This window comes from Echinops telfairi, unplaced genomic scaffold, assembly GCF_000313985.2.
Source record: "Echinops telfairi isolate 266 unplaced genomic scaffold, ASM31398v2 ScPeMD7_23;HRSCAF=83, whole genome shotgun sequence".
NCBI lineage: Eukaryota > Metazoa > Chordata > Mammalia > Afrosoricida > Tenrecidae > Echinops > Echinops telfairi.
The window spans coordinates 88,304,483-88,317,521 of record NW_022103920.1 but is presented as its reverse complement, the minus strand read 5'-3'; the positions used below and the strand labels follow the sequence as shown (position 1 = coordinate 88,317,521).

Here is a 13,039-nt window from a genome sequence, read left to right as displayed (position 1 = left end):
GTAAGAGCTATCAGAGTCCTCGATAAGATGGTTTATTAATTTTAAAAAACATAGACAGCCCCATCTTTCTCCTGAGTTACGGCTGGCTGGTGGTTTTGAACTGCTGGCCCGGTAGGTTAGCAGCCAGACGCATAACACACCAAGCCACCTCAGGGAGAGAGGTCTGATGATATTCTTCTGTAAAGATCATGGCCAAGAAGACCGGCAGAGCAGTGCTACGCTCTAGCATACGGGGCTGCCGTGTGTCAGCCCTGATCTGGCAGAAGCTCCTGTGTGCGCTCGGTCATGTGTTGCTATTTTGTGCATGAGGAAACTGAGGCTGGGGGCAGGCACTGGCCCACCACCACCACCAGGATGGAGAGTGCTGGAGACACAGACGTTATGGCTTGAACTGTACTGTCCAAAAATATGTGCTGAACTCCTCCTGGCCCCTGTACCTATAAATAAGGCCCTAACTGGACGTGAGGTTTGGGTTCTGCTAATGAGGTCACACTGGAGGAGGGTGGGTCCTAAACCTAATCACTTCCGAGCGGTGGCTTAGAAAGAGAGCTGAGTCGATGTGGACACACACACACACACACAAGTGTGGGGAAGGGAGACTCGCTTACCAGCAAAGGGGTGCCAAGGACGGCTGGCAGTCACCAGGAAGTTGGGGTGAGCCCCACAGAAGGAATGGATGAGGTGGCGGCCCTGATTTGGGGCACACGTGGCCTCCAGAACTGTGAGAAAACACATTGCTGCTCTTGAAAAGCCACACCGTTGTGGCATGCTTGTTACGTCTTATGGTGGGGGTGACGAGGCCCAGGAGGGGTCCAGGCCCTGCCCTCCCCAGCAGGATGAGCCTCCCTCCTGGCATCATGCCCACGGCACTCACCAGAACACTGGGATCTGGGTGGAAAGGAGGCTAGAGAAAACCGCCCCACAGCATGATGCCGGCTAGGCCGTCCTCGGTAAACCTCACTCCCCAGGGCCACTTGGCCAGAGTCCATCAGGCCAGCTGGGGGAGGGAGTAGAAGCACCAATAGTGCCTCACAGGTCTAAAGGCTAAGTGTTCAAAGTCCAGACCATCTTCCTCCCACAAGGAGCCCTGGTGGCGCCGGGGGTTCCGAGTTGGGCTGGTAACCAAAGGTCAGCAGTTTGAAACCACCAGCCACTCCGTGGAGAAAGACGAGGCTCTCTGCCGCCCTAAAGAGTTACAGTCTCGGAAACCCACCGGGGCAGTTCTACTCTGTCCTACAGGGTCGTTGTGAGTCAGAATCAACTGGATGGCCGTGAGCTTTCTCCCCCAACCCTCTCCAGAGAAGAGCCAGCCACTAAAAAGCAAAGCCCCTCTCCCCGCCAGCTAGTCAATTCTGACTCACAGCAATGCTGCGGGAGAGGACAGGCTGTAAATCTTTATGGGAGCAGAACACCTCATCTTTCTCCTGAGGAATGGCTGGTGAGCAAGCCCATGGATTACCCCTCTCTGGCACCAAGGCACAGGGCAAGGCGAGGTCCTGAAGCCACAGGGCATGGTATGAGAGGAGGCAGTCTGGTCTTCCTCGGGGCTGCAACGGAAACTTAAAAATAAATCTGGAATGGTGGTGAGAATTCTCAGTTCAAGGGGGAGGCCCTACTGAGCTGGGGTCTCAGGAAAAGCCACCCTGACGCCACAGCCCACAGAAAGTAGCTTAAAATAAAGACCAGATGCTCGCCCAGCAGCATGCATGGATTGGAGGGGAAACACGGGAGTGGGGATGCAGCAGGGGGCGTGGGGGTGGACCACATGAGACAGAAGGCTGCAGTCACAGCAGACCACACTGCACGCGTCTGCAAAGGGGGTGGGGATCAAGGATGGAGCAGAGACAGGAAGGGGAGGAAAAGGGGGAGGGATAGATGGGCTGGAAGGGGGAAAGAAAAAGGAAATGAGGGAGACAAAGAAGGAAGAGAGGGAGGAAGTTGGGGGCACTGAGAGCGGGAGAAAAGGGAGTTGGGGTGACTGGCACAAGGGGGCAGGGAGGGAAGGTCAGGAGGCAAGGGGAGGATGGAAGGAAGCGGGAGAGGTGGCCGCTGGGCAGGCTTTGGCCAGATCAGTGCCGCGCCTGCTCAAGGAACAGGGAAGTGAGGTGCATTCCGGCTTCTGCAGCTGAGGCCCAGGAGGATGTGGCCCCCTGGGCCCCGAAAAGCACCTTTCCAGGGCTCAGAAAAGGAGTGGTGTTTAAGCCTAGTTGGAGGCCTCTGCTTCCTCTGAGGCTGTCAGGGAGGGATGCCTGCTGCAGCTGGGGCTGGGGCCAGGCCGCACGGAAAGTCTGTGTGTCCCCGTGAAGCCCCTGGGAGGGGCATGTTCCCTAGGCTGCTGCCTGGAGGAGGCTGGCCCAGTGCAGGGAGCTGGTGGAGAACCGGCCCCAGGCCCCCACTGTGGCGGGACTGCCATGCAAGGGAAAATCAAAGCACTCCAGAATGACATGTTGGCCAAGCGGACCAAACCGGCCGCAGATGCCAGTGGTTTATGAGGGCTATTTTAAGGCCCTGGTCTAAATGCCTGGTTAAACATGAAGCAAGGGGTTGGTTTCCCATACTGTGTTACTTAGCCTCAGTAGCGGGGGCTAGAAAACAACAGACTGAGATTCCTGTTCAGAGGGAGGTAGAGTCACAGAAGGGGCTATATTCCTTCGGTGGGTTCTGTGGGCCCTTTTCTGGGCCCAGTGTTTCTCACTGGCCACAGGGATCCTGGACTTAGGATGGATGGGGGGTGGGTATTGGGGGGCTCCCACTTCATCCACTCACTCACGAGTGGGTGCTGATGTAAACCAAACACCTCATTATTTTTTTCTTTCAGCTTTTCCTTATTATTGCATCTTGTTACCAGTGTCTTTTTTTTTTTAAAGATCATTTTATTGGGGGCACTTCAAGCTCTTAGAACAATCCATACATCAATTGTATCAAGCATATTTGTACATATGTTGACATCATTATTCTCTAAACATCTACTTTCTATTTGAGCCTTTGGTATCAACTCCTCTTTTTACCCTCCCACCCACATGACCCCTTGATAAGTTATAAATTATTATTCATTTCATTTCTTACACCGAATGCTCTCTCCCTTCCCCCGGGGCGAGTGTGATGGTGGGAAAGGTGGAAGGTAAAAGGAAACAGAGGAAGCAAAGCTATGGGTAGACGTATAAACATAGATGTGCACTTATGTAAGCATATTAATTCGTAAAAATAGCAGTGTTGGCATAGGTACGAGCTGGTCCTGGCGTGTCTTTGGGGTTGGCATGAGAGGGATAGCACCCATCAATTTCCCACCATGACACTCTATGTATCCATACGAATGATATGAAAGTGAACAAAAACCGATGGTCGGAGTTCTGGTTCCTTGGAACTCAAACAGGTCGTAAAGCGGGAACTGGAATATTATTGCACATCGTATAGCATACCCGGAAAGTGCCTCAACACTGGAAACCCAGGAATCGAAGCCCAGCACCTCCTCCCAGCTTCCAATTTGGATAGAAGACCCCTATCTCTACCCCCACCTCCCATCCCTCCAATGATCTAGGTGGAAACCTCTCGCACTACTGGATTGTGCCGACCCCAACATGTCTCATATCTTGTCCCTTCCGGTCCCCCTCCACCATTATGGGCATAGGCCCATTATTTCCGTACATGCCCATCAAGTACTTGATTGAACTCTTGGGATGCCAGGGGCTACAAGGGACAGAGGAGGTCCAGAGATGATTAAGACACCACCTCACATGTCTAGGATAACCACTGCCTAGAGGGGGAGACTCAAAACACTCAACTTACTGCCATCAAGTTGATGCTGGCTCACAGCGACCCTATAGGGCTAGATGGAACTGCCCCGGTGGGCTTCCCAGACTACAACTCTTGACAGGAGTAAGAAGCCTCGTCTTTCTTCCACAGAACGGCTGGTGGTTTTGAATTGCTGAACCAACGGGTTCAGTCAGCAGCCCAACGGGTCAGCAGCCCAATGGGTAACCCGCTACACTCCCAGGGCCCTAGGATGATAACCACATACGTGCTAACACAGAGTCAAGTACAAACACTTCAAGAGTAAAGCAGGAAGAGGCCATTAACAAGAGCAAGGACACTTCCCAGCTGGTAAAAATCAGTAAAATTGTCTTCTCGACTCTGGCAGCCCCCCGCGTGTGCAGAGTGAGACTGGAGCCGCACCCACGCCTGTCCTCGGAGACACCTGTGGGCAGGTCGGCACTGCAGAGGCCTCCATGAGCATGTGCACTGTCTGTTCCACCCAAGCATTTCTCATCAGAGGTGGACTTCGGCAAGGTCTGCAGATACGCTGGGGGGTTCTCGGGGCACCACAGGGGCCTCTTCCTCTTTTCTAGACTGTGCAAAGAGCCCAGCATCAGTCCCCCAGGACCCAGGGGCTTCCCCTTAAAAATCCATCTTGTGCACATTCCTAGAGGTTTCAGCTTGGGTATCACTCATCTGCACAGACTCTCCAAGGGCTACTTCCCGTCTAAAGCCTCACAGCTAACCCCCTAAGCACCTCATTCAAGGTCATCCTCACCTGGCGCCAGGCCTGCCTCCCACTGACCCATCAGCCAATCACCGTTTCTTACCTCCCCCCACAGCTCGGGACTTGTCAAAACCGTGCCCACCCTTCAATGCCCAGCTTGCAGCCCTGCAGCGCACACAGCCAGGGCTCGGCGAGTTCCTCTGTGGAAGCAGCGGGGAGCTCCCCCGGATCCGGTGGGTGTGCTGTACCTGGAGGACTCCTCCTCTCCACTGTCCCCCACTCCCTCTGCCAGTCGAGGTAATCCGGACACAAAGCAACCCCACAGGGCAGAGTAGCACTGCTCCCGTGGGCGCCCAGGATTGTCAGTCTCCCTGGGAGCAGAGAGCCTCATCTCTCTGCCCCAGGATAGTGGGGGGGTTCAAACTGTCGGTCTCCCGATTAGCAGCCCCACCTTCCACTCATGAAGCCACCAGGGCTCCCCGCCAAGAAGGCAGGATCCCTTTGTAGTCACCTCTTTCCACTGGCAATACAGCTGCATACACGGGGCCTGGCACATCCCGGAACACGTTTGCTAGACTATGGGTCCAAAGGACAGCGGGCTGGGGTGGGCCGAGCGAGGCTACTGCTCAGAGCAGATCACGCTCCTTGTCCTAGCCCAGGGCTTCTTCCCTGTGCCCCTCCAATAGCGTCTCTTGGAGTCTGGCTTCCAGAACCACCTTCTTTCCTCTTTTCCTTTGCTAACTTGTAACCTCAGGGGCGTGTAGAGGTCTGCCTCCTTCAGGAGAATGCAGGCCCTCAAACAGCCCCCACCACAGTCACGCGCGTACACACACACTCACACGATGGTACACTCAGATGCATGCACACACAGACACACACATCCACTTATTCACACTCACACACGTATTCCCACGGTCACACCCCACACACTCAGATGTACACACAGGCTCTCACATTCAATACTCATACACACTGACACACAGACTCAACACTCACACACACACACACACACACACACACGCATTCCCATGCTCACACCACACACACTCAGATGTACACACAGGCTCTCACATTCAACACTCATACACACTGACACACAGACTCAACACTCTCACATGCACACACACATTCACACACTCACATACAGAGGCACATACACACACTCACACTCAAACACAAGCACTCGCTCACTCATCCCCACATTCGCGCACTCACGCAAGACACACGTGCATGCACTTGCATGATCACACACACAATGTCTCTCTCTCTCTCTCTCTCTCTCTCTCTCTCTCTCTCTCTCTCTCTCTCCCGCGCGCTCTCCCACACACACACACACACACACACACACACACACACTTCAAACAGTTGGCTGCTGAGAGGATGACTAAAAGCCTTTCTTCCCGCAGAAGCTTTCTGGGGCTGAAAACCGGGAACCGCTTCTCTTTGTATCCAAGCAGGAATGCTTTCCCTGGACACCCTTCAAGTGCAGGCTCCACAGAGAGGTCCTGGTGCCAGCGCTTCCCGACTGCACCCCACCAGGCCCTCCCCAGCCTGCCTGTGAGATCCGCCCAGCAGCCATTTCTGCAGAGAAGGGGCCTGGGGAGGCAGAAGGGGGCTGAGCAGAGTCAACACATGCTCCACTCACTCACTGGCCTCCCCTGCCTTTCAGCTCCGTCAAGGCCAATGCCAAGAACTTCTGGAGGGAGCAGTGCTTCCTTTTGTCAGCTTAAAAGGAAGTGCTTAAAAGGGAGCGGAAAAAGCCCGCCGACAGCTATGTGATGCCAAAATGGTCAAACGTCACATGACACACTGCCGTGGCCAGCCCAGAGCCACAGCTTCCAGAAGGGGACCGGTGGTGGAGAGCCCCCTGCCCCATCCTTCCATCTGCAGTCACTGAGCTGTCCCTCCCCGGTCATCTCCTGGCACACACACCAGCCACCGGGGAGTAAGGCACTGCTGCCCAGCCCACGGCTAACCCAACCAGACACCATCTGCTCCTGTGCCCTCAGCCACATCCCGGGCTCGTTTGGGGCCAGCAGACAGAGTTCCACCCTGATTGGATCTACAGGGTCTTTCTCCAGTCACTACCTGGCTAAGTGCTGGAGAGACAACACATGTCTTTCTTCCTCCCTTTTCTGCCTTGGTCTGGAAGCTCCGTGGACAGCCGTCCAGCGGGTGAGGCTGCTGGCCTTTGCAGTACCAGGGGCTCAGTTCTGTGTGCCACAGCAGGAGGCAAAGCTCCTACCACACAATTGACTGGCAGGTGGGCTTCACGTGCCCGCCCCCAGGAAAGCGTGTCTCTGTTTTTGCAAGGGTGGGCCTGGTTCAGGCAGAGCTGTACTGACATTTTAACTGAGAACCATCCTCTGGCCCTCAGAGAGCCTCCAGATTCAGAGAGGACGCCCCTGGAAATTCGTGTGGGTGCAGAAGTGGCCAGGTTTCTGGACGGGGTTCTCTAGGCGAGAAAGACAGGTGATGTGTCTTCAATGGGGCTGGGGGGTGGGGAGGGACCAAAAACAAAAAAACCTGTTCTACTGCCCAGGCCAGCTCTCCTTCCTGAGGTCATCACGGAGGGGGGACAGGAACCCCCACCTGGCCAGTGGAGGGTCCCCTGGCACCCACCAACTTCCAGAGAGAATGAACACAGACCCTCTGGGACCCACCCGAAGGCGCCAGCCACACCTACCCAGCTGTAGGACACCCAGGTCATCATCTGCCTTGTCAGACACTGGCATTTGATTTTTCCTAGAGAGAGAGAGAAAAAAAAACGTCAGTGCAGCAGAGGAGAATGAGAGAGAGAGAGAGCAAAGAAAACAGAAGGTGCGCTGCAGGGGCCCTTCAGGACACAGCTCTTCTCCTTCCTGGGGACCCTACCACTCCGGGTGTGGCCTTGCTGCCCTCTCTAGACAGCAAGCTCCATCCTGGATAGGACCAGACAGCCTCCAAGGTCCCTTCCAACCCTGTCTCCTTTGTATTATTGTTATTAAAAGATCATTGTATTGGGGGCTCTGACAACAACCCGTACATCGATTGGACCCAGCATATTTGTACATATACTGCCATCGTTATTTTCTAAACATTGACTTTCTGCTTGAACCCTTGGTATCAGCTCCTCTTTTTTCCCCTCCCCTCCTAACCTTGTAACCCCTGGATAAATTATAAATTATTATTATATTCTTATATCACACCAACCGCTGTCTCCCATCCCACCCCCACCCCCAGTTTCTGTTGTTTGTCCCTCTGGAGGTGCGGGGCTGTGTGTGGTTATGTGTCGATCATTGTAATCGGTTTAATCGGTTCCCCCTTCCTCCCCTCCCCTCCCCACTTTCCCCCTATCCTCCTGTTATCAATACTCCCTTTCCTGTTTCTGGACACACACACACTCACTGGCCAATTAGACTGGTAGCCACCACTTAATATTGCCAGGAACTGAATGCAGGCTCATTTAGTGAGGAGCTGTGGTGCTGCTCACACACACACACACATCAAGTTCTTGGAATCATCTGTTTCGCCCCCTCCTGTTGTTTTCTTTACTGCAGCGTTCTGCTGAGGGCTCTGCAGCCACTCAGACGCCGTTTCTGAAAAGCCTCGAATGTCTGTCCGTGCCCTGAACCATAACCCTGCGACTCAGGTGCACTGAACTGAACTCAGAACGTCCTCAAAGGGCCCGTGCCTGTGATTTTAGCTCTCTCTCTACTTTTCCCCATCTCTGTCTTCCAGCATGCTTGGGTTTTGAATAGAAGTTAGAGGACTTTTTTCCCCCTAAAGACTTGTATTAAAAATAACAATATGATATCACTCTATGAAAGCCCATGGATGATGAAGAAACAAAACAACAAGCTGACAGCCCTTTTGAACATGGCATTGACGTATATTTTCCTCCCACATCCCTGCAGGGGTGAGGTGATTGAAGGGACAATTGGGACTTTGCTCTGGTGTGTTCTATTGAATTGGTTTCCCCTGGAAGCTGCGTGAAGGGGCGTGAGTGGAAGACCATGCAGGGCACGCCGTGCCAGGCCCAGCACACCCACTTCCCTGGGCTCCAGGTTCATTTCCCTGGTGCTGGAACACCGTGAGCTCTTGGTCCCTCTGTCAGGCTGGCTGTCCAGCTGGAGGCCACAGAGTCCCCACGCTGCTACGAAGCAGGGATTCAGTGGGTGTCCCTGTGGGGACTGGCGGGAGAATCAGCTAGAATGAGCTGTTCAGAGCAGGAGAGGCTAGCTGGGAGCCCCCCACGATGAGAAAACAAACTCCCCTAAGGAGACTCTTCCAGCCCCATCTCTCCCCCACATACCCACTCTGCAGCACCAGGCTGGGGTTTCCCCTCTGTCACCCTGGAGACTGGTCAGGGTCTTCCCCCTGATGTGCTATCTGGGAAGCAAGGACCTGGAGGCTCGCCTTAGACCAGTGGTTCTCAACTTTCCTAATATGGCGGCCCTTTCATACAGTCCTCATGTGGTGGGGACCCCCCAACCATAAAATTATTCTCGTTGCTACTTCATCACTGTCATTTTGCTACTGTTAAGAATCAGGTGACCCCTGTGTAAGGGTCGCTCAACCCCCAAAGGGGTCGAGACCCACAGGTTGAGAACTGCTGCCTTAGACAGTCTCTACCGTACCACCTGAAGCCATTTCAAGCAGAGAAGAAACAGGGGAATAAGAGTCCTCTCTAAAACAGCCCAAGGACTATTAATGTCTCTCCGGCCCTCTATGCCATGACATACATCTCTGCTCCCCAACTTCTGTGCCCGGAGGCCACAGTAGAGTCGTGGCAACTCCACGCAGACAGGATGACGCACCGGCCCCCACCATCAGCCGGGACCCCATCACTGTGTGTGGTCCACTGGGTTTTCTTAGCCTGGTAGTCCAGAACTAGACTGCCAGCTATTTCTTCCTAGAGACTCTCAGAGTCCCGAAGCCCCCCGGGAACCTGCTCCCCCTTGCAACAACACATAGCCTCCACACGCTGCTCGGCGCTGGCTGGGCTTGATGTGCCTGCCCCTCGCAGGAGGCTCCGACTCAACCACCGTTTCCCTACTGTCCCCGCCGCCCACCTTGGCGATGTGAATCACTTCCTGTATTAGTCTGGGTACTATAGAGAAACAAGTTCACAGAAACTCATGAATAAGAGAGTTTTATATAAGGTTAAGTGAGCATCAAGAAAACATCCCAACCCAGTGCTGCCCAAGCCTACAAGTCCAACATTAACCCATTAACCTGTATGTCCAACACCAATCCACAAAGTCCTCCTCCATCTCACAAAGCAGACATAATGATGCAGGCTGCAAGAGAAAAGTTGAGTCAGTGAATGTGTAAGCATCTCAGCACTGGCAGGGGTCTCCACACGGCTGCTCCAGCATCCAGGGCTGCATCAGGGTAGGTCCATGTGGCTTCTCCTTGGGGATGTCTTGTGGGAAGTCAGCCTTGCAAGCTGAAGCTGGGAACTGCTAAGGCAGCTGCACCCTGTTGCGACCATCACAAAGCAAGAGACCTGAGAACTAGAAAGGCGAGGCTCACTAAGCCATTTATCCCTCCGCCCTTCAATTAATCCCACATGTGTTTATCGGCCAGGTTGGCACAATAAACTAACTCACTTCCCAATGGTGGTGGGGCCTCCAGGAGGGCACCTCACCGCCCCATGGATTCACGTGACTGTGAGAGTCATCTTTTTAAGAGGTCGACCTGACCAGGCCACTGCCCAGCGGACATTCCTTAAAGGTTCTGTAGCAGCAGCAGCAGAGTAACAGGACTAACAGCATCAGATACTTTCTGACCTGCGCGCGTGCGCATACGTACGTACGTACGTGTATTTTGCAAGCGCTGTGCTAAGTGCTTTGCAAGCGTTCACGGTCCTCCGCTCCTCAGCACTGGTCGACAGAGCCACCGTCCCACTGGGTCCTGCGATCTCCCCAGGGTCCTGCCGCTTGGAAGTGACTGTGCTGGGGTTGGAGCCCGGGTGCTGATTCTGAAGCTCACGGGAGTCTCCATCCATTAAAACCCAGGTTCTCTGGACCACCCTGGCTCACCGAGACCTGACCACCCACTGCCCAACCCTGGCCCCCCGCTGCTTCCCCCATGCATCCACTTCTCAGCCCATGCCTCGGGGCCTTTTCACGACCTGTCCATTCTACCGAGAAGACCGCTCGGCAAACACACCAATCCTGGTAAAGCGACTAGTCGCTGCCTCCCGTTCAAAACCAAAGGGCCACCCACTTCAGCTGCTCCACCCCCTTACATACGCCCTCACTCATCCAGGGTCTTGGTCCCCAGGCACGGCTGTAGTAGAAGTATCACACGTGCTCGTCGCTTTAAAGAAGAGGGATGTATTCCCTCGCAGTTGAGGCGGCTGGAAGCTCAATTCCATGATGCCAGCCCTAGGGGAAGGCCCTCTCTGTGCCAGCAGCCGTGGGGGTCAGCCTTTGTCTCCCCCGGCTTCTGTAGCGCCGATACCCCACCGCCGTTCCCTGGTAGTCTTCACGTGGCACCTCAGGGCCCTGCTGGTGCTTCTCCCCACGTCTAACCTGCTCTTTTGCTTGCTCAGAAGTGCTGATGAATAGGCTGGTCCCTACACTGGAGATGGCCTCACGGATATGACAAACAGGATCATCTTCTGCACAGGGGGAAGGATTCCAACATGCATTTGGGGGAGACACCATTCAGCCCACAGCAAGCACGCAGCAAACACAGGCCGGCTAGCTGCCGGGCCCATCCCCGTCCAGACACATGGATGGCACAGACAGCAAGTGCAGGGTGACATGGATGGTGAGCTGGGCTGGGTGATGCTCCCACTGCAGCCGTGGCTGAGCAAGGCTGCTGTTCTCAGGGATCCTCGAGCCTGCGGCGACCCACAGCGATGCGCTCCACACGACAGAAGGAAACACGGCCCAGTCCCGCGCCATCCTCCTGATCGTTCCCATGTTTGAGCCCATTGTTACAGCCACTGTGTCCATCCTGTTGGGGGGAGGGGCTTCCTCTCTGGCTGCCCCTCTACTTTACCAAGCACATCCTTCTCCGGGGACATATAGCCATGCGCTGATCCCTGGGCCCCCTGACAGATTGCCTTCCGAGACAAGAGGACGTTGGCAGAGGTGATTCCGTGGAGGGTGTGGAAATGGAAGGGTTATTCCGGATTACCCAGGTGGGCCCGGTGCCGTCCCGGCTGTCCTTAGGAAAGAGAAGGGATACTGCTGAGAAGGAGATCCCACAAACGCAGTGGAGGTGGGAGTGGTGAGCTTTGAAGAGGGAGGAAGGGGCTGCAAGCCACCAAGTGCAAACGCATGGTATCGGCCCAACGGGCTTCGTCTCAGATGCCCACCCTTCAGGACTGTAAGGGACTGCAGATGTATTACTGGAAGCCACCGCCCTGGTAGCAATTGGTGACTGCAGCAGTCAGAAACGGATGCACGTGCTAAGAGTTATAACCAAGAAGGCACAGAGATTGAGGTCTCCTTCAGCCCCCTGGCGCCCAGCACCCAACCAAGCCCAAGCTTAGAGCTGTTGAGTCGGGTCTGTTACATAGGGACCTCATAGGCCAGGGTGGGAGTGGCCCTGTGGGTCACAGTCTGAGACTATAACTCTTCATGGGAAGTGAAAACCTGCTCTTTCTTCCAGCACCTACCAGCTCCATCAGTTGGGGCTGAGTCCTGGAGGAATCAGATGACTTACACCAGGCCACCCGACTCTGGAAGTGAGCCGGAGTCAGGACTCTGACCTACCATGACTGGCTCCAAAACCCTTTTCTTTGCTTCTTTCCTCTGCTTTCCCGTCCAGAAACTTCCCTGGCTTCCCTGGCTACCCAGGGGAAGGCCACAGGACAGGCAGGTGGCCCCGAGCCATGCTGAGAGGGTGGAGTGATCTTCCCACCGGGTGGGGTGCATCTGGGACTTGCTCCCCAGTCATGAGACCTCCCTCAGCAGGCCGCCCGTCTCTCGGCTGCCAGGCCCGTTTCCCATGGACCCCATGGCCGGCGGAGACAGCCCTGTTGCGCTCACGCTGGGAGAATGCGCTCATTGTTCCTTTCATGTGCTCCTTTGTGGTGTGAGCGTGGCAAAGTTTGAAAGGTCAGTTTAAAAGCGTGTTCTTGCTTCTGAGCGAAAACGACTAAGACCAACAAGGACAAAGAGATAAATCAAGTGACTCAAAGTGCTCTTTCAAAACCCGATTGTGTAGATAGCCCTGAGACATGTACCAGAGTGTGCAACTAATCAGTCACGGAGACAGGCTGCAGGGCCCCACCTTGCTGCGGCAGCTGAACCGTCCCGTCCAATTCCACATCCCGACAGAAACGTGCTGTGCGGCACCGTTGGGTCGCTTCCGAGTCATCGCCACCCTGTAGGACGGAGGAGAACTGCCCCACAGGGTTTCCTATGGGAGCAGAGGCCCTGGGCCTGGCTCCCAAGGAGTGGGCTCAAACCATTGACCTTTCCCTTAGAGGCTGAGCACTTAACCCTTTACAGAAACATCAGGAGCCTCAAAGGGGACACATACAAATAATTCCACACCACACCCAACACTACCCACGGCAGTGAACAAAAAGTCCAAAAGAAAGTACAGAGAAAA

The 13,039-nt window shown here is 54.7% G+C and overlaps 1 protein-coding gene across 1 annotated transcript in view; it reads right to left on the bottom strand.

Annotated features, from left to right (window-relative positions):
* Positions 1-13,039, bottom strand: part of MINDY4 (MINDY lysine 48 deubiquitinase 4) — a 154,470-nt gene that overhangs the window by 73,838 nt on the left and 67,593 nt on the right. Inside the window, exon 6 of the mRNA XM_013004666.2 lies at positions 7,167-7,225. Coding sequence (XP_012860120.2) covers positions 7,167-7,225 — 59 coding nt within the window. The remainder of the gene's footprint in view (positions 1-7,166; positions 7,226-13,039) is intronic.